The sequence below is a fragment of the Neoarius graeffei genome, chromosome 8, assembly GCF_027579695.1.
Source record: "Neoarius graeffei isolate fNeoGra1 chromosome 8, fNeoGra1.pri, whole genome shotgun sequence".
In the NCBI taxonomy this organism is placed as follows: Eukaryota; Metazoa; Chordata; class Actinopteri; order Siluriformes; family Ariidae; genus Neoarius; species Neoarius graeffei.
The window spans coordinates 5,332,420-5,355,620 of NC_083576.1; the positions used below are offsets into that span (position 1 = coordinate 5,332,420).

At 40.4% G+C, this 23,201-nt stretch overlaps 1 protein-coding gene across 2 annotated transcripts in view; it reads left to right on the forward strand.

Moving 5' to 3' along the window:
- The window catches only part of pcdh10b (protocadherin 10b), a 39,658-nt gene extending 19,725 nt beyond the window's left edge, over positions 1 to 19,933 (forward strand). Inside the window, exons 4-5 of one of the 2 annotated variants that reach the window (XM_060927227.1) lie at positions 7,220 to 7,546; positions 19,095 to 19,933. In XM_060927227.1, the coding sequence (XP_060783210.1) occupies positions 7,220 to 7,546; positions 19,095 to 19,114 (347 nt within the window). In that variant the 3' untranslated portion in view covers positions 19,115 to 19,933. The remainder of the gene's footprint in view (positions 1 to 7,219; positions 7,547 to 19,094) is intronic. The other variant, XM_060927229.1, reaches the window with a different exon arrangement.
- Positions 19,934 to 23,201: the final 3,268 nt, after the last annotated feature.

Genomic DNA, 23,201 nt, shown 5'->3' on the forward strand with positions numbered 1-23,201 from the left:
TGGCCTTTCGCCGCCTTATCGCGTCTTTTGTAAATATCAAACTCTCACTTCTTCACTCCCGGCTCGGCCTATCACCTGTCTTTCCTACTGTTCCACACAAAAAAGGACGGATAATTACATTGCCGTGGTATCTAAACAAAGATGAGTTAACGAGGATGCCGGCGTTTGCGACAGTCACGTGGAAAGAGACGTCAGAATCGAAATTGGGCCGACGTCGAAAACAGATTTGTTTGCTTGTCTTCTTTTTTTTTCTTGCTGAATGACTCTAATCCTCTTTTAGAGCAGAAACGCAAAGACTCAATGTGCTGACCAGTCTGTCTGAGGATTACCCCCACACACACACACCACACACACACACCACACACACACACACACACACACACACACCACACACACGCATTCGTCTTCCTATCCTTGCGAGGACCTTCCACTGACATGATTATTAATGCAGCTAATTAATGCGATGCTACAGCACATCCTTCACCCCACTAACCAAACCTCATGGCTTTTTTTTTAAAGTTAATTAAAAGCTGCATATTTTAATTTCTTTTAAATAATTAATTCGCTCAAAGCACTTTTCATAGTTCCAAAAAAAAAAAAGTAGTTTTTAGTCAACATGATCAGATACATCAGATATTTCTTTCCTTGTGGGGACATTTGGTTTCTACCAAGATGGAAAAACATGCTACTTTGAGACACACACACACACACACACACACACATGTTTCTCTAGAATGTCATTTTAAAAAAGGTGCTGCATTAACGCAGTCCTAATTACTCACAGTTTATGATAGAGTCGTCGGATAAGGAGGATTTGGAAGTGTTCACTTTCCACACACACACACACACACACACACACACACACACACACACACACACACACACACACACGCATGCATGCATGCTGGAAGAGCAGCACCTGGTGGGCTGATAACTGGATTTGTGCTTTGGTTTCTTTGCTTGAAGATGATTTGCTTATTCTGCTTATTAAAGCACCGGCTCGCTCAGCGTCTCTGATTTATCTGCGAAGCAAAACGCCTTGAAATAAAAAATAAATAAAAATAAATAAATAAAAACAACAACAAGCCTCCTTTCGTTCTGCCCGAGTGATGTGCTGAAGTGTGACAGGCGGAGTCTGCTTTGCGTCAGGGACATGAAGCTTGCTGTATTTGTTCAGTCTGCGAGCTGAAGGCGTGTCGGAGCAGAACAGGGTGGGGTGGGGGGGTGTTACTGACATCCCTGCTTTTCTACATAGCTTTGATCTCAAACAGACAGAATAAAAAAAGGAATGTTCAGCTCAGTGTGTGTGTGTGTGTGTGTGTGTCCTCACACGCTTTGATCAAGGTAATTCGACGTATTAAATCAGTGCAGAAAAGGAAACGGAGCAGAAGTCGACCCTGGCATTCCTCCTCAGAGCCTGCAGCGTCCAAGCAATTTCATGCTCACGGCTTTAAGTACACTCAAATTGAACGACTGGCATTACATTTCATCAGGTTTCTAATTCTCAAATTTATATATATATATATATATATATATATATATATATATATATATATATATATATAAAAATTAGCGTAAGAAGAAGCATGGGGCACGTCGGCGAGGACGTGACGAGTCCCGCCTGTATCCGAGTCGATAAGAATCCAAATGAAATCTACTCACAGTCTGATGAGGAGCTGCTGTGTTTTGTCACATTATCGTATGCGATTCTCTGATATCTCTGCAGGAAGCTGATGAATATCATGGCTGGGTGTAAAATTCACAGATAAACAGAGTGACAATTTGTTCCTAAACAAATCTGTTGGTTTCTGGTTCTTGCCTTTGTGATGTGATTTTCTTTGGCGCCACAAAAGACACACACGTGCATTTAGTAAAAGCAGCTAATTAACAGTTATTCCACGAAATCGAGTCGTACATGAGCTGATCGCCGACGAGGCGCGTCGCTCCGAGTTGCTTATAAGCCACGTATGACAAGATTGAGTGGAATAACTGTTTTGTTATAACCACATTCACTGGATTCTGAAAAACAGAGCATTTTTATTTTTTGCAAATTCGATAACTAAAAACTTTATATAAAACGTCCGACAAAATCATTTCCGCTCTGGCGGACTTCTTAAAAACCTACCGACGGCTGCTTGAATTGACTTTAGTGTTGTTTTTGTGTAGAAAGTTCCGACTCACTGTCGTGCCGAGGTATAGAACAGCTTTAGACATTTATTTAATTCTTCCTTGGACATTTCAGTTCTGTAATTTTCAAACTTCTTCGAGCTTTTGAACCAGTCTAAAAAAAAAACCAAAAATTTTAATGCTTAAAAATGACAAATGTAAACAAACCGACGAAATGACAGGAGCAATTTGTGAAAAATGTGATAATAATAATAATAATAATAATTCTTGAAAAATTAAATAAAAAGATGCGTTCTTACCATCAAATACTTTCATTCCATATTTTGTTGCTAGTTTTTTTGTATTTTTTGCGATTTTGTTTTCGAGTAGTTTTTATTTCATCCTTGGTTGGTTCACCAACACGCTCCGCCATTTTGTTTTTCTTTACTCACCGTATATGAGCTGATATCCTAGTAGTAGAGTAGCCAATCAATCAGAGTACACGATTGCTCATATCCAGTGAATGTGGATAGAATAATATCAGTTACACAATAAGACACGATAAATTGACCGACCCAAATGATTCGATTCTCTAAAGCTTCACTCCCTAATTGTCCGCTTTAATGACTTATGTTTCCAGTTTCTTTTCACAGCTCTGATCTCAGATTACAGATTACCGGAAGAACGAGAAAAGAAAATAAATTACACATCCCATTTCTAGTCCAGAGGAAATGTTCTGTCACTAAAGATAAACCTGACAAAGGAGAAATAAACACTGATGTTCGGTAATCGGAAAATAATCAGCAACAGGAAATGAGGTGTGATGAAGTGAAGTGGAATGATCGGATCATGATCGGATTATTTTCCTTTTACAGCATGTTCTGAGGTGTTTTATCCCTCTTACACCACAATAGTGAGCTGTTCTGGAACGACATGATGGGTTCAATGCTGTGGAACAGCCCTGGAATACATTTGCTCCTGTTGTCACGTATCTTATCGCAGCTTCCTTTGTTAACATTTTAATTGCGGACACGAATCAAGAGCTTCAGTTAACGTTCATGAAGTTCAAATATCAGAACGGGAGAAATCGTGATCTCACAGTGAAGTGTGGCTTTCTTTCTTTCTTTCCTTCACTGCGGTATGGGTGTTGGTTTGAGCCAGATGAGTATTTTTGGTTTGAGTATTTCAGAAACTGCTGATCTCCTCCTGGGGTTTTCACACACAACAGTCTCTACACAGAATGGTGCGGAAAACAAAAAACACTGAGTGAGTGAGCGACAGTTCTGTGGGTGGAAAAAACAAAACGCCTTGTTGATAAGAGAGGGTCAGAGGGAAATGGACAGATTTGACGTGGTTCATGCTTTTTTTTTTCAGGAAGGATATCGTAACTCATATAATCACTCTGTACAACCGTGGTGAGCAGAAAAGCATCTCAGCATGCGACAGCAGAACAGAAGAAAACACTGGGTTCCACTCCATTAACGTTTAAAACATTAACATTACACCTTTTCTTCTGATTTTGACCAAGCGCTGACACTGGAGACTCCTTCCATAATTACGGTTTCCAAATGTAACGGATTAATAATGTTTACAGGATTAAACGTATCACTTGTTCTGATCTTCACTTTACAAATTTAGTCAATCAGCCTAAATATTTGAATATTCAATCAAATAAAATTGAACATTAAAATCACAAATTTGTAAATATTTCCCTCTGAGTTATTCGATGATATGCGATTAAAATCATATACTAGAATCTGGAAATGGGGATACATTGTTTGTTTGTTTTTCTTGGAGGCTACAAGAAGGAAGGCAAGATAAAAAAAGATATAGAAAACCCCCCATAAAGAGAGGAGAAAGAAAAATCCAAGAATGACCAGAAAGACAAAAAAGAACAAAATAAACAAATAACAACAAAAAACCCCACAATACTCATACAATGATCATGTACAGTGTGTGTGTGTATATATATCATCTCATTATCTCTAGCCGCTTTATCCTGTTCTACAGGGTCGCAGGCAAGCTGGAGCCTATCCCAGCTGACTACGGGCGAAAGGCGGGGTACACCCTGGACAAGTCGCCAGGTCATCACAGGGCTGACACATAGACACAGACAACCATTCACACTCACATTCACACCTACGCTCAATTTAGAGTCACCAGTTAACCTAACCTGCATGTCTTTGGACTGTGGGGGAAACCGGAGCACCCGGAGGAAACCCACGCGGACACGGGGAGAACATGCAAACTCCGCACAGAAAGGCCCCTCGCCGGCCACGGGGCTCGAACCCAGAACCTTCTTGCTGTGAGGCGACAGCGCTAACCACTACACCACCGTGCCGCCCCATATATATATATATATATATTAATATTAGGGTGCATCAATTGCCCTCACTTTCATAAAATCTGTCTGGGTGTTCCTTTTCACCAGTAAAGACATCCTGTAAAATTTTTTTGACCATATTCAAAAGTCTAATGGTGGCACCATGAGGTAGCCTGGCAAGCCAGACTAAATGTGAATATTTAGTCTGGCCTCGATCCGTAGACATTTCCGAAGGGTGTGGGAGGAACAAACCGCTGTCTTTCAAACTGTCTCTGTGCGTATAGGCCAACGCTCTGACCAATCAACGCAACAGTGACTGTGACGTAGTCAGAGCGACAGAAAGCAGTGGGGGAGACCTTGAAATTAAATAATTTTTCAAAATGCGTATTAATAATAAACAGGTTCTAGATATTAAGAAGTTTGGAGATGATGACCACAAGTTTGGAGTCTGTACCACATACACTCATTTTTTTCCCAAGTGTTTTCAAGGGTTTGCTTAAAACTGTTTTTGAGAGCTTTTATTAGTGGTGTTTTGGTGAAATAATTTCCCTTAAATTTAAAATAACGGGAAAATAAGAAACAATCAAAAAGTCATGTTTCAAAGCTGTTTATTAATTCTTCGTACTGCACAAACTAGCCCCATCCTTTTGGCTACGAGCGGAGCCAGCTGGTAGATCAGACTTTTGCCATAGCCGGTCGGCAAAAACAGCGAAAACGTCCTTCTTGAAAAGGAATGAGCGGAGAGCCTCTTCCTGCTCATGTTTCAACGAAAACTCCAAGTCTAATTCTTCTAAAACTGATTCCAAAGCGGAGTCAAACGCGCGCTGTTCACTAGCCGTAGCCATCTTTCCTGTTGCGCTTTCTCCAGCGTCGCGCAGCTTTGTCGTCACTCCTGCAAAAGCCCGCCCAAAGAATTCAAACAAAAACCTTGCGTTGTGATTGGCGGGCACGATTTGATGCTCGGGGTGTTTTTGTTTATATGGTGCGAGGCTAGACCCACTCGCTAGGCAAAATATTTTTGGCCGCTAGGCGGGGTGGGTCTAGTTTACTAGGCTAACCATGAGGTTCATTTTTTGCCAAAAACGCTTATTTGATGTTTTCGCGTAAGGTTTGAATCACAATGTTGGTGATTTCTTGAGACCCAGAGATCATGTTAAGAACCTTTGCAAGGGATTGAGAAGCATTAATGTGATTCATAATACATTTGTATTGTTTAAAAGTAGTTGAAGAATGATTCAATGAACAGCTAAAACTCAAACTGTGCTTGATAATATATTTAGAATATGGACTAAAAATGTGTATCTATGATATTTGGTATACTCTATAAGGTGCCATAATGTTTCATGAAAAGTGATCAAAATTTTGTCATAAAAGTCATAAAATAGCAGCTTTTTCCATAACTTTGAGCTCCTGGTGCCACCATTAAACTTTTGAATTTTGTCAAAATATTTCACCCAGTGTGTTTTCTTACCAAAAGGAACATAAAAACAAAAATGCATCATGATCGGAGGAACTTTTCATTTTTAGGGGGCAGCAACTGATGCACCCTAATATATATCATATACATATATGCGCAGGGCGGCACAGTGGTGTAGTGGTTAGCGCTGTCACCTCACAGCAAGAAGGTCCGGGTTCGAGCCCCGTGGCCAGCGAGGGCCTTTCTGTGCGGAGTTTGCATGTTCTCCCCGTGTCCGCGTGGGTTTCCTCCGGGTGCTCCGGTTTCCCCCACAGTCCAAAGACATGCAGGTTAGGTTAACTGGTGACTCTAAATTGAGCGTAGGTGTGAATGTGAGTGTGAATGGTTGTCTATGTCTATGTGTCAGCCCTGTGATGACCTGGCGACTTGTCCAGGGTGAACCCCGCCTTTCGCCCGTAGTCAGCTGGGATAGGCTCCAGCTCGCCTGCGACCCTGTAGAACAGGATAAAGTGGCTACAGATAATGAGATGAGATATATATGCGTGCGGGTTATGATGGCAGCCATTTTGTAAAACTGGAAGGTTTTTTGTTTTTTATTTTCCCCATCAAAATCATTTTTAGTTGCCTATCACTTCAGCCCACTTGGCTCCGCCTCCCAAAGCTTGACAGTGGAATTGTTGCAAAAAGCTGGAAGTTTTATCACAAGTTTATCTTGCTGCTATTTTGCTATTTATTTATTTATTTATTTATTTATTTTACTAAATAAATAAATACAATTACAGAGCTTATTAGAGTTGTGTTTTTTTTTTTGGGGGGGGGGGGGGGGGGGGGGGGGCTTGATTTATTCACGCCATGTTTCGCAAAATGGACTCCGCTGTCTGTGAAGTTCACCCAGGGTTTTTTTTTTTTTTTTGTTACTGCTGTCGAAACTTACTGTTACCAAAGCAACATTTAAGATTGTGTTTTAACATTAAATTGGATCTGATGACTTTTTTTTTTTTGAATAGAGACGAGTGCTGTGAGTTCAGGAATAAAAGCCGTTTCGCTCCAATAAATATTAAATGAGTATATTATTATTTATAAAAGGAGCCAATTTGAATGGCTGGATCATGGTGATTGATAAATAAATAAATGTGTGTAAATATATTTGGCTACAGATTGCTGCCTGTGTTTCAGCGAGATCAGGTTTGTGGTGAAGGAGTTAAATAAACACGTCCAGGTGGATGGATGATGGATTGCATGTGAACTGTAAAACTGTGCAAATTTCATTGAAACTTGATGCAGCGATGTTGACGAACCGGACTGTCCATGTAGCACCTTGCTTTGTTCACTTCCTGATGAGTTTTCCTGACCTTTCCTCTCTGTTCCTGCAGGAGCGGATCTATTTTCGAACTGCACGGAGGAGTGTAAGGCGCTGGGCCACTCAGACCGCTGCTGGATGCCCAGCTTCGTGCCCACCGAGTCTCGGCAGGGCGCCGACTACCGCAGCAACCTGCATGTGCCTGGCATGGACGCCGTGCCCGACTCTGAGGTATTTGAGGGTGACGCGTTCACGGGCGATCAGTCATTCTCCACGTTCGGCAAAGAGCCGCTCCACACATACCAACACCAACAGCACCTCCAAGCCTCCACGCTAGACACCAGAGAGCTCCATGCGCTCCTGTCTAACTCGCGCACGCCTTACAAAGCCAACTATCTGTGTGAGTATCCGAGAACAGGCAGAGCGCCCACTCGTTCTCTCTCACTCTTCCTCTCTTCCTTTCCTTCCCTCTATCCGACCTGCTCAGTGCTAAATTTAGTCACACGGAGCTCCTCCTGTAACCTCTGGCGTGAAGTGCTGTTCGATTTTCCTTCCTTGCCTGCACTCCCTCCCTCCTTCCCTCCTTCATCACATCCATCCATCTCTTCATCTCTGCAGTAGGCATGTGCTGCTTTTATACCAGATCACGACCGTTTCACATCATCATCATCATCATCATCATGTTCCCTGAAGCTCTTTCAGTTAATACACTGAAGCTTTGAGACGCAGCCTCTTCAGTAAACAAACACACGAATCCATCGTCGTCTTCCACAATGATACTTGGGATGTTTATTCAAATTTAGACAAAACAACAAAGACACATTTCCTTACACCGCCTCCTAAATGAGTCTCAGGAACACAGACACTTTGCCAAAACACGATGGACATTTTGGTCTTTATGTTACAGTCCTACATTTCGTCAGATGCTTTTATTCAAAATAACTGACAGTTATTTTTAGTGATAAAAATAAATAAAGAGACCACAGAGAAATCACAGACAGTACAGAAACATACACAGACATCCGATCGACTTTACAGGATTCAGTTAAAAGAAATAAAATGTCCATAAAACTATAAAAAACGAAGCAGTGTCATGGAAAGTACTTCTGCTTTAATGCTAACTCAAACTGACTCAAACTAATGAACTAAAAATGACATGAAATGAATGTCCATTTATTAATTCTTTCATTTGTGAAATAAATTTAAAATATGCTTCTTTTGTCTGGATGCCCATTAGTCGTGTTCGCTCGGTGAATATTCACGTCAACATCTAAACAAATCCAGTTGTAAAAAAACCAAAAAACATATGAACTCTAACTGCACCCCTAACTCCGCCCTTAACCCCTCCCCTAACTCCACCCCTAACCTTAATTTTAGTACATTTTTATATGGATTGATTCGTTTGAATTGTAGCAAATTTGCAGAGCATGATGAAAAGGAAAAAATATATATTAAAAGTATTATTTAAAAATAATATTTAAATACCTTAGTAGATGATTTACACTTGAATGGTTAAAAAAAATATTAATTAATTAATTAATTAATTAAGTAAGTAAGTAAGTAAGTAAAGGTGTATTTTATTTTCAATTTATTTATTCTTTTTTTAATGTGGACTCACTTCCAAAAAATTGACTAAATGAGAATTTATTTCATGAAATCGAGTACAAGTGTGACCCACTACACCTATTTTTCTCCATACATATTCATTAATTATTATTGTTCTGTATTTATTTATTTATTTATTTAAATACTCTGGTTTAAGGGTTTTTGTTTGTTTGTTTGTTTGTTTTTGTTGTTTTTTTTTTTTTTCAAAACCTCTGGTGTAATTTCTTCTTTTTTAATCCTCTGGTTTAAGGTTTTTTTGTTTTTGTTTTTTCATACTCTCGTTTAAGTTTTTTTTTTTTTTAAATCTTCTGGTTTAAGGTTGTTTTTTTTTTTTTTTATCCTATAGACCCCTTCGCATGTTTGTAAACAAACCGCCCGTTGCCAGGATGCGCGCGCAGCCTGGACTCAGAAACAATGGCGCTGCCCATAGACCGGCATTATGAGCTGTCAGATTATGCAAAACAATTGTCGTTACAAGATCGAGAATGCTACATAAATAAGTTAACTCTAACAAGTGGACATCGCCTACCAGATCTGTATTTAATTAAAGAGTGGACGGACGATGTTAGTAAGTTCCCTGGTATACAATGGCCAGATATATACTCGTACCTTATTGACAAGACTTCAGTGTACACCCACGAAAAACTTCGTGCCTACAAGTCTTTAGACGCATATGATTATGTTATGTGCGGGCATGTACAACTTGATTAACAATGGGACATTCATTTTGTTTTAATCAAATTATGCCAGTGATGTGATGGCAATGTGGCTTTAGCTACAACAGCAAATACCAACACTAAACAGCAATTTGCAGGAGGTGATGGCATGAAAGGAATGACAGTGTAAAGAGTGCAGCTAAGAGAAATCAGAGCTGCGTAAAAAGCGAGAGGCAGAGAGCAGAAATGAAACTGAACGGGGCGGGAGCTAGGTTAGAGCAGTCAACGTAAGTTGGCATTTAGAGTGAGGGCACACAATTTTACCTTTCCATCCCTGCTTTAAAATTGTGATTTTCGGCATACACAAATAACGATGGCACAAAATCTGGACTGCTTGAGTCAAGCGAGACCTCTCCTACAAACACAATTGCATGCAAAGCTAAGCTAACATGCTAACAATATTCATTACATTGTGTAACTATGACCCAGCTAATCAGACAAACGTTACCAAAGTATTTTGCTACATCAATAAACGAAGACTAGAAAGAATAAAAAAGAAAGATTTAATAAATAGCCTGATCTTACCTGTGATGAAGTGGGCGCTGCAAACCCGCGCATTCTTGATGGTGCTTTCATCCCAGTCTACACGTTTGATGGCTTGTAGCCATAGACGTCGGCGATTTTTTTGGAATGGGTGAGATCCTGCTGGAATTCTGAACATTTTAACCCCATCACTGCTACGATTCTGACACCCGACAACACAACAACTAGGCATTTCTGAGTCTTTTTTGGGTCCAGGCTGCGCGCGCAATTTCCGCTTACGTATGAATGACGTTTACTGCGAAGGGGTCTATAGTTTAATTTTTTTTGTTGTTGTTTTTTTTTAATCCGCTAGTTTAAGGTTTTTTTTTTTTTTTTTAATATTCTGGTTGAAGGTTGTTTTTTTTTTTTGGTTGGTCTTGTGTTTTTTTTTTTTTTTAGCCTCTGTTTGAAGGTTTATTTTTTAATCCTCCAGTTTAAAGGTATTTTTTTCAATACTCTGGTTTAAGGTTGTATTATCTCATCTCATCTCATCTCATTATCTCTAGCCGCTTTATCCTGTTCCACAGGGTCGCAGGTGAGCTGGAGCCTATCCCAGCTGACTACGGGCGAAAGGCGGGGTACACCCTGGACAAGTCGCCAGGTCATCACAGGGCTGACACATAGACACAGACAACCATTCACACTCACATTCACACCTACACTCAATTTAGAGTCACCAGTTAACCTAACCTGCATGTCTTTGGACTGTGGGGGAAACCGGAGCACCCGGAGGAAACCCATGTGGACACGGGGAGAACATGCAAACTCCACACAGAAAGGCCCTCGCCGGCCACGGGGCTCGAACCCGGACCTTCTTGCTGTGAGGCGACAGCACTAACCACTACACCACCGTGCTGCCCAGTTGTATTATTATTAATTAATTAATTAATTTATTTTTACCTATTGAACATTCAAGATCTGTCAGTGGATTATTCTCAAAAATACACACATTTACTCTGAATCTCCCTGCAGTTACTGAATAATTTATTGGACTTCACGAAAAATATGGCTTTAGCCGTGTAACTGAATAATAAGCGACGGTTCAAGAAAGTTCTGTCTCCAAAAAATAATTACTAATCCTTTTATTTTAAAAAATGTAAAACAAAAAAACGATCTCAGGCGTAATCCAGCAGTTTATACTGTAAACACTGTCTGTATCCCAGGGATATTATTCATAAGATATGAAAGCATTTTTGTATGTATCTATATTGTTTATAAATTATGCATCGCAATATTTTGCTGAAACAATAATCAGCACATGCCTCCACTCCACCACATCGTTCTCCATCCCGGTGAACGTGAAACAGATCTCTCAACTCACTGACTCTGAAGAATGTTCTAGTTTCGCACAAGTATTTATAATCCATGTCATATTCACATATTTATAATATACGTATCAATACATTATTAATTTAACACTAACGACTCAACTCATTTTTTTTTGTGTGTGTTTTGAAATGAAAGTCTTTTTTTTTTTTTTAACTCTGGGAAAATGTTCGTGGGCGGATTTTCTTTGTGTGTAATGCATTATAGTTCGCTTTAGGGATGCGTCTCTTTGAAGAGCAAAAGCATGAAAGGGGTTTTCTCTTCCTCTTTTGAAAGAAGAAACTGGAGAAAGATCATCCTTTTACCCGTAGGTAAGAGTAAAGTGGAGAGAGTGAGAGCAGACGGAGACAGAGACACTCAAGATGGTCTGTTCTCAAAATAACCACGTAGAAGAAATGTATATTATGTTTGCATATAAGCAAAGAAATTAAATAAAAGAAAACAAACTGAAACATGGAGACAGTTGTGTGACGTGGAGATGGACAGGAGACGGGTCGGGCGTGTCAGCAGCCGGTCCACGTGACTTGTGCGTAGCCGTCCTACCTGATCACCCGAGGCTTTGTGTTTCGTCTTGTTCACTTTACAAAAGAGTGTAAACAGATTCATGTAGGATGAAGAGACGAAGACAAATAGGATGTGTGTGTGTGTGTGTGTGTGTGTGTGTGTGTGTGTGTGTGTGAGAAATACACAGAGCCTCAGTTTTATAAAATCACTGAATCGAGGCTGATATCAAAGACGTTGTGTTTATCAGTGAAAGACAAAATGTACTTCAGTTTTATTAAAAATAAACACGCTGTGTAATAAAACAGAGAATTCCTTCAGGCAAATGTTCTGAGAAGTTTTCTGAACCAAAATGACTTTAATGACGTAAACATATTCAAACCAGGAGCAAATTTCCTCAACGTCTTCACAGCACCGGCGCGTCTCAGCTCTCTCTCAGCCAAACGCTTTGGTGATCCGTAATGAGCACCGGACGTTTCTGGATCATTTCTTTTCTCTCGTTACATTATAGTCCAAACGGATTTTTATCCAGTCGTCCCTCTCTTGTTCTTTGTCCCCCCTTTTCTTAAAGTTAATAAGACAAAAACGTATTTTGATTTCCTGACACAACTTTCGCTCACACTGGAGACTCCTTCCGTAATTGTTAAATAAACATCTCCTGATAGAAAAGACACCGTATCAACGACGGGACACTTTTTTAATCTGATTTAGGCTACGTTCACACTGCAGGCTGAAGTGACTCAAATCCGATCTTTTCGCCCATATGTGACCTGTATCCGATCTTTTATTGACAATATGAACGACACAGATCCGATTTTTTCAAATCCGACCCAGGCCGTTTGGATATGTGGTGCTAATTCCGATTCCTATCCGCTCTTTTCATATGCGACTTCAGTCTGAACCGCCAGGTCGCATTCATCCGACTTACACGTCATCAACAAGCCACAAACGTCACTATTCTGCGCTGAAGTAGGCGGCGGGTCTCTCAAAAAAGTTACAACAACATGGCGCATAATCACGGGCGCAGATAGAGGGTGGGACGAGTCATATTTAAATTCACCTCGTTCGGTCCCCCCTACTTATAGGGAGGAAAAAACGTCTATGCTGTCTTTCTTTGCATAAGGCAAACCTCACGGAAAAATCAAAAGACTAATTACCATTCGGTTTATTGAGGTGCACAGCAGTGTATACATAGTTGCAACAATTCACATAAAACAAAACAAAGACTGATATTCGGTTGGTTGAGCTGCGCAGACTGCACAGGTTGCGAGCTCGAGCTTGGTTGCTATGGTTACTAACAACAAGTTTGACAGGCATATCGGGGTTGGGGTTGGTTTGCTGGCAGCTTTGCCCCCCCCAGTTTTTTGTCCCCCCCAGTTCAAAAAACGTATCTGCGCCCCTGCGCATGACATCAATGCGAGGGACGCTTCGGGCTGTGAAGGTTCTGAATCTTCTCAATGGAAGGACGCAGAGGTTAGGGAGCTGATTTCCATTTGGGGGGATGCAGCTATTCAAGCTAGATTGGATGGGTCATACCGCAACCGGGCGGTTTTACTTCCGTAAACACTGGCCATGCTCACTGCGTGTGACGTCGTCGTATCCTGCAATGTGCATGCGGAACACTTTTAGGTCGCTTTTTGTTCATACTGAGGATCACGTACAAGTCGCATATATTTGTTAATGTGAACGACCTCACAAAAAAATCGGATTTCACAAAAAAATCGGAATTGAGCATTAAGCCTTGCAGTGTGAACGTAGCGTTAGTGGAGCGTCTTCTGTACAAGTCCCTCCGAACATATCTGTGAAGATACTCAGTCGTCCAGGTACATAGTAATCTGTGGTTGGTAGAAGAGAGCAACTGGACTTGCTTGAAAAGTCTTGAAGACGTTTCGCCTCTCGTCCGAAAGGCTTCCTCAGTTCTGTCTGTCTCTGTTCAGTGATGGTCGCTCCAGGTCGACAAAAATGAACGATCCTCTCTGGCCAAGATGTCCGCCAGTTTTCCGGAAGTCCTCCCATACTCCCGCACCAGTCGAAGGGAACTCATCCCAAAGTGCGTAGAAACATATCTGTGAAGATACTCAGACTTTTCAAGCAAGTCCAGTTGCTCTCTTCTACCAACCACAGATTACTATGTACCTGGACAACTGAGTATCTTCACAGATATGTTTCTACGCACTTTGGGATGAGTTCCCTTCGACTGGTGCGGGAGTATGGAAGGACTTCCGGAAAACTGGCGGACATCTTGGCCAGAGAGGATCGTTCATTTTTGTCGACCTGGAGCGACCAGCACTGAACAGAGACAGACAGAACTGAGGATGCCTTTCGGACGAGAGCCGAAACGTCTTCAAGACTTTTCAAGCAAGTCCAGTTGCTCTCTTCTACCAACCACAGAAGTCCCTCCGAAACAATTATTTCGGTTACTATAGAAACGATAACTCAAGGTTTAACCCTTTGATGCAAAACATGGGTCAAAAGTGACCCGGCTGAGTTTTTATCTTCTATATCTTTGCAATAAATTAATTCCATCATTCAGTATTCAAGGTGTTCCTCAATTAACTTGTTTTTGATCATCATACATCCTTATTTTATTTTTTCCTTTCTTACTTTTTGAATAAAAACCCTTTTTGTATCACTACCCTTCTAATGCACAACATGGGTCAAAAACGACCTGCATTCATTTTCCAGGTTATTTCATGTACGGCTGAGTGTTTCTATGATATACTTTTGAAATAAATTCATTTTGTCATTTACTTTTCCAAATATGCAGTAAATATCTTGTTTTTGTTTAGCACAAATCATCATTTTTATTTTTCCTTTCTTAAGTTATGAACAAGCACAGCTTTTGTAATTCTACATCAAGTTTACACACATGGGTCAGAACCGACCCGCATGCATTAATTGTGCTTGTGTCAGACATTTCACAGCTCAGCACGGCACCCTTTGCCCATCTCATACATGCAAGTAATGTTTTTCAATTGTTCTAACATTACCTTAGAAAAAAATTGATGATGTTTAGGTTCCCTTGAGAGTGAGTCGATTACTTGTCAGAAAGTTACTATTAGCTACCGAGCTGTCGACATATTCTACTTTAGTTAGCTAATTTTATTGTAGTCGGCTTAGCTAACGACATAGTTAATAAATAAATAACTGGCCCCATTCACTGCTAAAGTAATTACTTGAAACAAATTATTATTATTATAGTATTAAGACATTTAATTTTAAACCACACTTGGATGACCCATGTGTAGTAATATAAAAAGTATTTTTGTTCATAAAGTAGGAAAGAAAAAATTAAATTATTGATTTGTGGTAATTAAAAACAAGATATTTAAAGAATACTTGGAATATTCAATCATAAAATAAATTGATTTCAAAAGATAGAGCGAAGAAAAACTCAGCCAGCATGAAATAACCCGGAAAATGAATGCGGGTCATTTTTGACCCATGTTGTGCATTAGAAGGGGTGTGCATATGTTTTGCATCAAAGGGTTAATATAAACCTGTGACTTGAATGACCAATCAGAATCCATAATTGAGTAGCACTGTGGGAAAAAAAAAAAAAAACATTTTGAAAGTCTGGTTACTTCCATAAAGAAAAAAGATAAAAAAAATAGATCAAATGGGAGAAAAATGAGTAATGACATCACACGATCATGAGCATCATCGATGCGAATCTTTCTAACGTTTTCGCTTGATGGAAATCCGAGGCTACGTTGACATGAACACGCCGATCAGCCATGACATTAAAAACACTGACAGGTGAAGGGAATCATATTGATCATTGATGTCTCATTTTATTATATGGCACGAGCTACGGTACTTCCGGTAAAATCGTGTGCTCTGATTGGTTCCTCGGCGGGCAGAATTTTCCTGTAATACCCGTGGATGATCACAGACTTTCTTTCCAAGGCACCGGCTTTCAAAAACGACAAAAAAAAACATAATTGGAAATCAAAATGGAATCCAAAACGGCCAAAAGACAAACAAGAGTTGATGAGTTAGTATTCACGAAATGAACAATGAAGAGCATTCAGAAACCGCTAACCGCTAACAGAAATTCAGTTTCGAAACCGCTTGCCATTTATTCTGCCTGCGTGACTCAACTACGTTACAAATATGACGTGACTGAAAGCCGTGTCACGCCTCATTATAATAAGAATCAATTTTAATCTTAGAAATTAAAAAAAAGCCAGGTAATAAACTCCTTATTAACCTTGCTTGCTCGGTCTTTACAGAGAAATATCAGACCGAGGTCTTTTTGTAGAGAGCTGTCAACTTTTCTTGGTCTGATATTTTCCTGTAAAGACCGAGCAAGCGAGGTTAATAAGGAGTTAAAAATGACGCTTCTCAAGGGGTACGATATATTCGGCAGCAAGAAAGAGAACAGTCAGTTCTTGAAGTTGATGTGTTGGAAGCAGGAAAGATGTGCGAGCGTAAGGATCTGAGCGACTGACAAATTGTGATGGTGAGATGACTGGGTCTGACTGAGCAACGAACAAAATGCCACATCTTGTGGGGCGTTCCCGGTGTGCAGTGGTTAGTACCGAACAAAAGTGGTCCAAGGATCCGAAGGACAACCGGTGAACCGGTAACAGGGTCATGGGTGTCCAAGGCTCATTGATTGATTCATATGGGGCACAAAGGCAAGCACATACAGTATGGTCCAATCCCACAGAAGAGCTCCTGTAGTGTAGAACAAATTACTGAAAAAGAACGGGGAACTGAAGGCAAATTTTTTATTATCAAAATGCGATTTCTCTCATTTTATTAAATATCGGAACGCATGTTTGATCGCTATTTTGTCGCTGCTATAGCAAGTTATGAGTGTTTGAAATATGCTCTGTAATATATCAGTCCATATGTCAAAGCGATGGCCATAAACGAGATTCGTTGAGACCTGTGCGAGACATCGTAGGACTACAGCGGAAATCAAAGTGGCCAACATCTGCCAACGTTCCCTGTGTCCGAAATCGCTCACTCGTTCACTACTCCCTATAGAGGGAATTACTATATAGAGGACTATATAATGAGCTCATTGGTAAAATGTAAAAACGCTTTCGGACACTCCTCCGTCGCGCTGGTATTTACGTCATTACTGTCATAGAATTAAAACGTGCCGGATCAGTCGGCTGGTGGGTTTCAAAATAATAAATCCATGCGTGTGTTTTTGTGATAAATCCATATTATACTGAGCGCATTTCCCACATTAATCAATACACAGTACCTGCAGCTTTCAGTTCTTTTAAATCAAGGCTGAATACTTTCTTTCTTCTTTGCCGCTGCCTTTTATTAAATCACATTTCAGAATTTTAATGTGATTTCTTTCAGCGCGACCGCAATGCATGATGGGATATATCGCTTTGGTTAGTGACCATCGTTGTACACTACTTTTCATGATGCATTATGGGATACTTTGAGTGCACCATATAGGGTGTAAATAATCCTCACTAAGGTTTCGGACAGCACTACAAAATGGCGTCTTCACTATACAGTGCCCTACATAGTGAGTAGGGAGCGATTTCGGACACAGGGGTTGTCAAAAGACGCGCGCGCCCTCTTTCGAATGCTGATGTAATCAAGATGGAAGTTTTGGGTTTTTTTGAGAGTAATCAGGAAAAGTTTGAAAAAAGTAGGCAGTAATCGTCATTTAAACTCGTTTTTGTGCAATATTTCGTTTGGAGAACAGTTTTCAAAATGGCGGCACTGACGCCTGGCTGACACTTCTTCACGTTTTGAAGTCTCGCACAAGTCTCGTGAAGATCGCGCGGATAAGCGACGCCTGCCGTGGACCAAACGAACTAAATTCAACACGGCTAAAAACCGAATACACTGTAAAATATAATAAGTTGACTTTACTTAAAAAAAATATGCAAAGTCGTTGCCTCAAAAAAAGTCATTTATGTTGATTTAGATAAATTAGATTGGGTTAACTTATTTTTTGTGAGTTTGCAGTACTCAAATTAACTTAGATTAGTTTGATTACATTAACTTATTTATTTTGAGTTTGCAGTACTCATCTTATATAATTTTGATTACATTAACATTTATTTTAAGTTTACAGTACTCAAATCAATGGCTTTCAGATATCTTTTTTCATAAATTTAACTTAATATTCATGAATTGTGAAAGCTTAATTCTCTAGTTTTACTCATCCTTCATATTGAGGCCAATTTAACTTTAATTTTCTTGACCAAAGAGTTTTGCGAAAGACAATAGGACACATGCTAATTTAATAAAAAAAAAAAAAAACACACAATACAAGGTAATGAGCCCCCAAACAAAATGAATGGTGAACACATTGGATTTACTTTGCAATTAACATTTATTTTAAATGCTAAACAACGCATCATTTAAGGCTCTGGAAACATGTTCCACTTTTGTTAATCCTGGTGCATGTGCTGAAAAGACCGCGCGTAGATGGGGCAGGTCTGCGCATGTCTAAACACAACGCCCAAAGGACTCTGGGACAATAAATTATATTTTCTAATTTAACTGAAGTGGAGTACACTAAGTTAAGCGTGTTCTCCAACTTGAAATTAGCAGTTATTTATTTAATATTAGTGTTGACAACAGGTTGATGATTTCTAAGTTTGATTCACTAATCATTTCTAATTAATTTGAATATTTGCATTTACAGTGTAGGCCAATAAGTATAATATTTAATTGCAATTAGTTGCCAATACGAGTCACAATATAAGGTTACTAAAACCGAAAACGTAATTGAATAACATGTTAATTAAGAAATAAAGCAAGTTTAAAAATGACTTCAGTTCCCCTTTAATGCTGGATAAACAGAAAGGTGCCAGCGTTCACTTTTACAGCAGTTTTTGTGACAAGAAACATCTTTTTTCCCTCCAAAGACTGATTAACATCAAAAGAGGGGGGAAAAAAACAGGCTAGTCAACTCTTTATAGTGAAATGGTAACAGAAACTAACTTTTTTTTGCGTTAAAACATTAAATGTAAATATAAATGTTGTGAATTAAAAATAAATATGCGTTAACATGAGTTAGTTAGTTTCCTATAATGGCACGATGTGTCGTAATGATCTCAAAATGTTTTTGAAATCTGAGCTAGCTTCGTCAGAGGAACCTAGCTGAGGAGCATGGGAGGAGTCTGTAATTTGCATATTCATACATATTCATTGTGTTTTTATATTTGAAGGAAATATTTTATGCTCCTAGCCCTTTTTTTTTTTGAAGTTGATTGCAGATGATATGTTTTAGAATACTTTGACATGTTTTGTCTGGTAATCTAAACACGTTTTCTCCTTTCGCAGCGCGGAAAAGGATTTGTTAGCTCGTTCCGCGTGGACATCCCAGAGACGGCGTGATTTTTGCACAATCGGTCCAACTGACAGAGAAAAAGAGCATCATGTTTCAAGCATCGAGTCAGACTCTATTTCCTGAAGTGTGTGTACGGGGCGCAGCCGCAGCCCCCAGGCCTGAAAGAGACACAGACGGAAACCGAATTTCAGGAGAAACACCTGGACGCAAAGACAGACAACACACTTCTCAGCAGGACTGAGACGGATTTAAACAATTCACACACGTCTGGACCGGAGGAAGAGGACGCTGATGCTGATGATGATGATGATGGACAATCGCTTCTCTTGGATCCTGCGTGTGCCTGTTTACAGCACTACTGTACAAACGAGAAAAAAACAACAGAGATATTCAACGAGCCCTTTAGATGTTTGTACACTCTCTCTCTCTCTCACACACACACACACACACACACACACACACCACCGGGAAGCCAACTGTACAGGAAACTGTGTGCATTACAAATGCAATATTACTCTTTTAGACATGACTGTTTTTTCTATTTCGTACGTGGGCGTGCATGTGTGCGTGTGCGGTCAGTTGTTTTTCCCAAAATCTGTACATTTTTTTTTGTTTGTTTGTTTTTCAGAAAGCAGCGTACCGAGCGGAGCTGTCCTCCGTTTTGTTTGTTTGTTTTGTTTTTGTTTATTTTTTTGTTTTTTTGTTTTTTTTGGAGAGCCGTGGCCTAAATTGTACTCTTTCAGATATTGCGTAGGTTATATCACGTGTGAGAAGTCTCAACTGTACTCTTTTAAGCTTCAAAAATAAATATAAATCTATATCTATAAATCTATCTATATATATAATTATCCTTTTTTAATGTTTATTTTATTTATTTTTTATTTTTTGGAAAGTGTGCTCTCCATATGCGCTTTAGTGTGCCGGGAATTCATCCGTCCTGGGAAGTCGACGTTTGATGACGGAAGGCCTTATCTCCACACTTCACACACCCATCCTTTTACACTTTTGGATATTCATCAAATATTCATGTAAAAAAAAAAAAAAGAAGTAATAATCTAGATTGGAATACATGGTATTTCTGTGTTATTGTAGCCAAAAAAAAGTCTGTTTTAAAGTGAGAGGCCAAATATGGAAGGTTCAACACACACACACACACACACACACACACACACACACACACACACACACACACACCTTACTGTTGAAGGTGACCAATAAACTGACAAGTGTATACTGTAATCTTTAACAGACTCCTTTGTGTTTTATTTTATTTTCTTTATTTTCATTAATAATTCATGAATAAATTAAATATGCTGTATTTATTATAATGTTATAAACTTCTTTTTTTTTAAACTGTTAATAAATGTTAAAACTGTGAACTAGAGGTTTAAACATTATGTGCCTGGTGAAGGAGGCGTGGCCTGTGTGTGATTCAGTTGCGGTCAACGAAGCATGGCCTCTGTACCTGTGAGTCTTAGTGAAGGAGGCGTGGCCTCTGTACCTGTGAGTCTTAGTGAAGGAGGCATGGCCTCTGTACCTGTGAGTCTTAGGCGTGTGTGTCTTAGTCACAGTCAAGTAGACGTGACCTCTGTACCTATGAGTTGTAGTAAAGGAGGTGTGGCCTCTGTATCAGTCTCACTGTAGGAGGTGTGGCCTCTATACAATGTCAGTCTCAATTTAGGAGGTGTGGCCTCTGTACCTTTGAGTGTTGGTGAAGGAGGTGTACCAATCTCAGTTGAAGAGGTGTGGCCTCTGTACCTGTCAGTCTCAATTTTGGAGGTGTGGTCTCTGTACCTTTGAGTGTTGGTGAAAGAGGTGTCGCCTCTGTACAAGTCTCAATTTAGGAGGTGTGGCCTCTGTATCTGTGAGTCTTGGAAGGAGGTGTGGCCTCTGTCCCAGTCTCAATTTAGGAGGTGTGGTCTCTGTACCTTTGAGTGTTGGTGAAGGAGGTGTGGCCTCTGTACCAATCTCAATTTAAGAGTTGTGGCCTCTGTACCAGTCTGAATTTAGGAGGTGTGGTCTCTGTGGAGGTGTGGCCTCTGTACCTGTGAGTGTTGGTGAAGGAGGTGGCTTCTTTACTAATCTCAGTTGAAGAGGTGTGGCCCCTATACCTGTCAGTCTCAGTTTAGGAGGTGTGGCGTCTGTACCAATCTCAATTTAAGAGGTGTGGCCTCTCTACCTGTCAGTGTTAGTGAAGAAGGCGTGGTCTCTGCACCTGTCAGTCTCAATTTAGGAGGTGTGGCCTCTGTACCAATCTCAATTTGAGGTATGGCCTCTCTACCTGTCAGTGTTAGTGAAGGAGGTGTGGTCCCTGTACCTGTCAGTCTCAATTGAGGAGGTGTGGCCTCTGTACCTGTCAGTCTCAATTGAGGAGGTGTGGCCTCTGTACCAATCTCAATTTAAGAGGTGTGGCTTCTCTACCTGTCAGTGTTGATGAGGGAGGCGTGGTCTCTGTACCTGTCAGTCTCAGTTGAGGAGGTGTGGCCTGTGTACCAATCTCAATTTAAGAGGTGTGGCCTCTCTACCTGTCATTATTGAGGGAGGTGTGGTCTCTGTACCTGTCAGTCTCAATTGAGGAGGTGTGGCCTGTGTACCAATCTCAATTTAGGAGGTGTGGCCTCTGTACCAATCTCAATTTGAGGTGTGGCCTCTCTACCTGTCAGTGTTAGTGAAGGAGGCGTGGTCCCTGTACCTGTCAGTCTCAATTGAGGAGGTGTGGTCTCTGTACCAATCTCAATTTAAGAGGTGTGGCGTCTCTACCTGTCAGTGTTGATGAGGGAGGCGTGGTCTCTGTACCTGTCCGTCTCAGTTGAGGAGGTGTGGCCTGTGTACCAATCTCAATTTAAAAGGTGTGGCCTCTCTACCTGTCATTATTGAGGGAGGTGTGGTCTCTGTACCTGTCAGTCTTAATTGAGGAGGTGTGGCCTCTGTACCAATCTCAATTTAGGAGGTGTGGCCTCTGTACCAATCTCAATTTGAGGTGTGGCCTCTCTACCTGTCAGTGTTAGTGAAGGAGGCGTGGTCCCTGTACCAATCTCAATTTAAGAGGTGTGGCCTCTCTACCTGTCAGTGTTGATGAGGGAGGTGTGGTCTCTGTACCTATCAGTCTCAGTTTAGGAGGTGTGGCTTCTGTGTCTCAGTCTAAGGGAAGGAGGCATGGCCTCTGTGCGTGTGAGTCCCATTAAAGGAGGCGTGGCCTGTATGTTAATGACGAACATCCATTCCTTTGATACAGCTTTAATTCCTGTTGAAATCTTCTTTCCCTGCACTGCCGAGGTCAGAGCTGATTAAGATTCAGCGTCTCGTCTCAGAATAACGGACACGTGCCTCTAATTAAAACTGCTGAAGGAGGGAAAAAGCACAAAACGTTTTCCAGCGCATTAAAAAGGTCCAATTGGGCTCCATTCTCGCAGAACTGAACTTAATGCAGCGAGGCAGAGAGGAGCGCGGCCACGGATTCATATCTCATTTCCCCTAAAATGGAATCCATTATATCTGACCTCGACTCACATTAATCTCTCTCAGCAGGCGGGAGTTTTAATTGCGGCCTGTGGGTGTGGACACGTGGCTCTGGCACGTGAAGCTCGTCAGGGTTTAATTAAGAATTCAAGGAATAAAGCAGATGAGTTAACGGGACACACGGCGACTTCATACGCAGGCGAGATGCTGAGGGCTCGCTTTTGATGGACAGTCTGCAGTTAGGGAAATGTTCATGGGGTTCAAGTCCTTGAGATTTGAAATTTTCTGCGTAAACACATCAGAGTCACAGGAATGTTCTTCACCCGCAGAGACGGGAGTGAGAGAAGAACCGAGCAGCTTCTCCAGAACAACGCACCAAATACTCATTTATTTGATTTGATTTTTTATTTAATACAGGATTTTAAACAATTTTGCACAGCAGTTTGCAGACAGCGTCGGACATCGAGAAACATTCCTGACTTTTTATTTATTTAATTTTTAGAAACAGCTGAGACCTTGATTGGATAGAAACCTCTTTCATTCATCCATTCTTTCTTTCTCTTTCATCAGGGCCACAAACAAAGAAAAAAAATGGTCCATAATGAAAATCAATTTAGGAAAAATATGATTAAAAAGTTGTC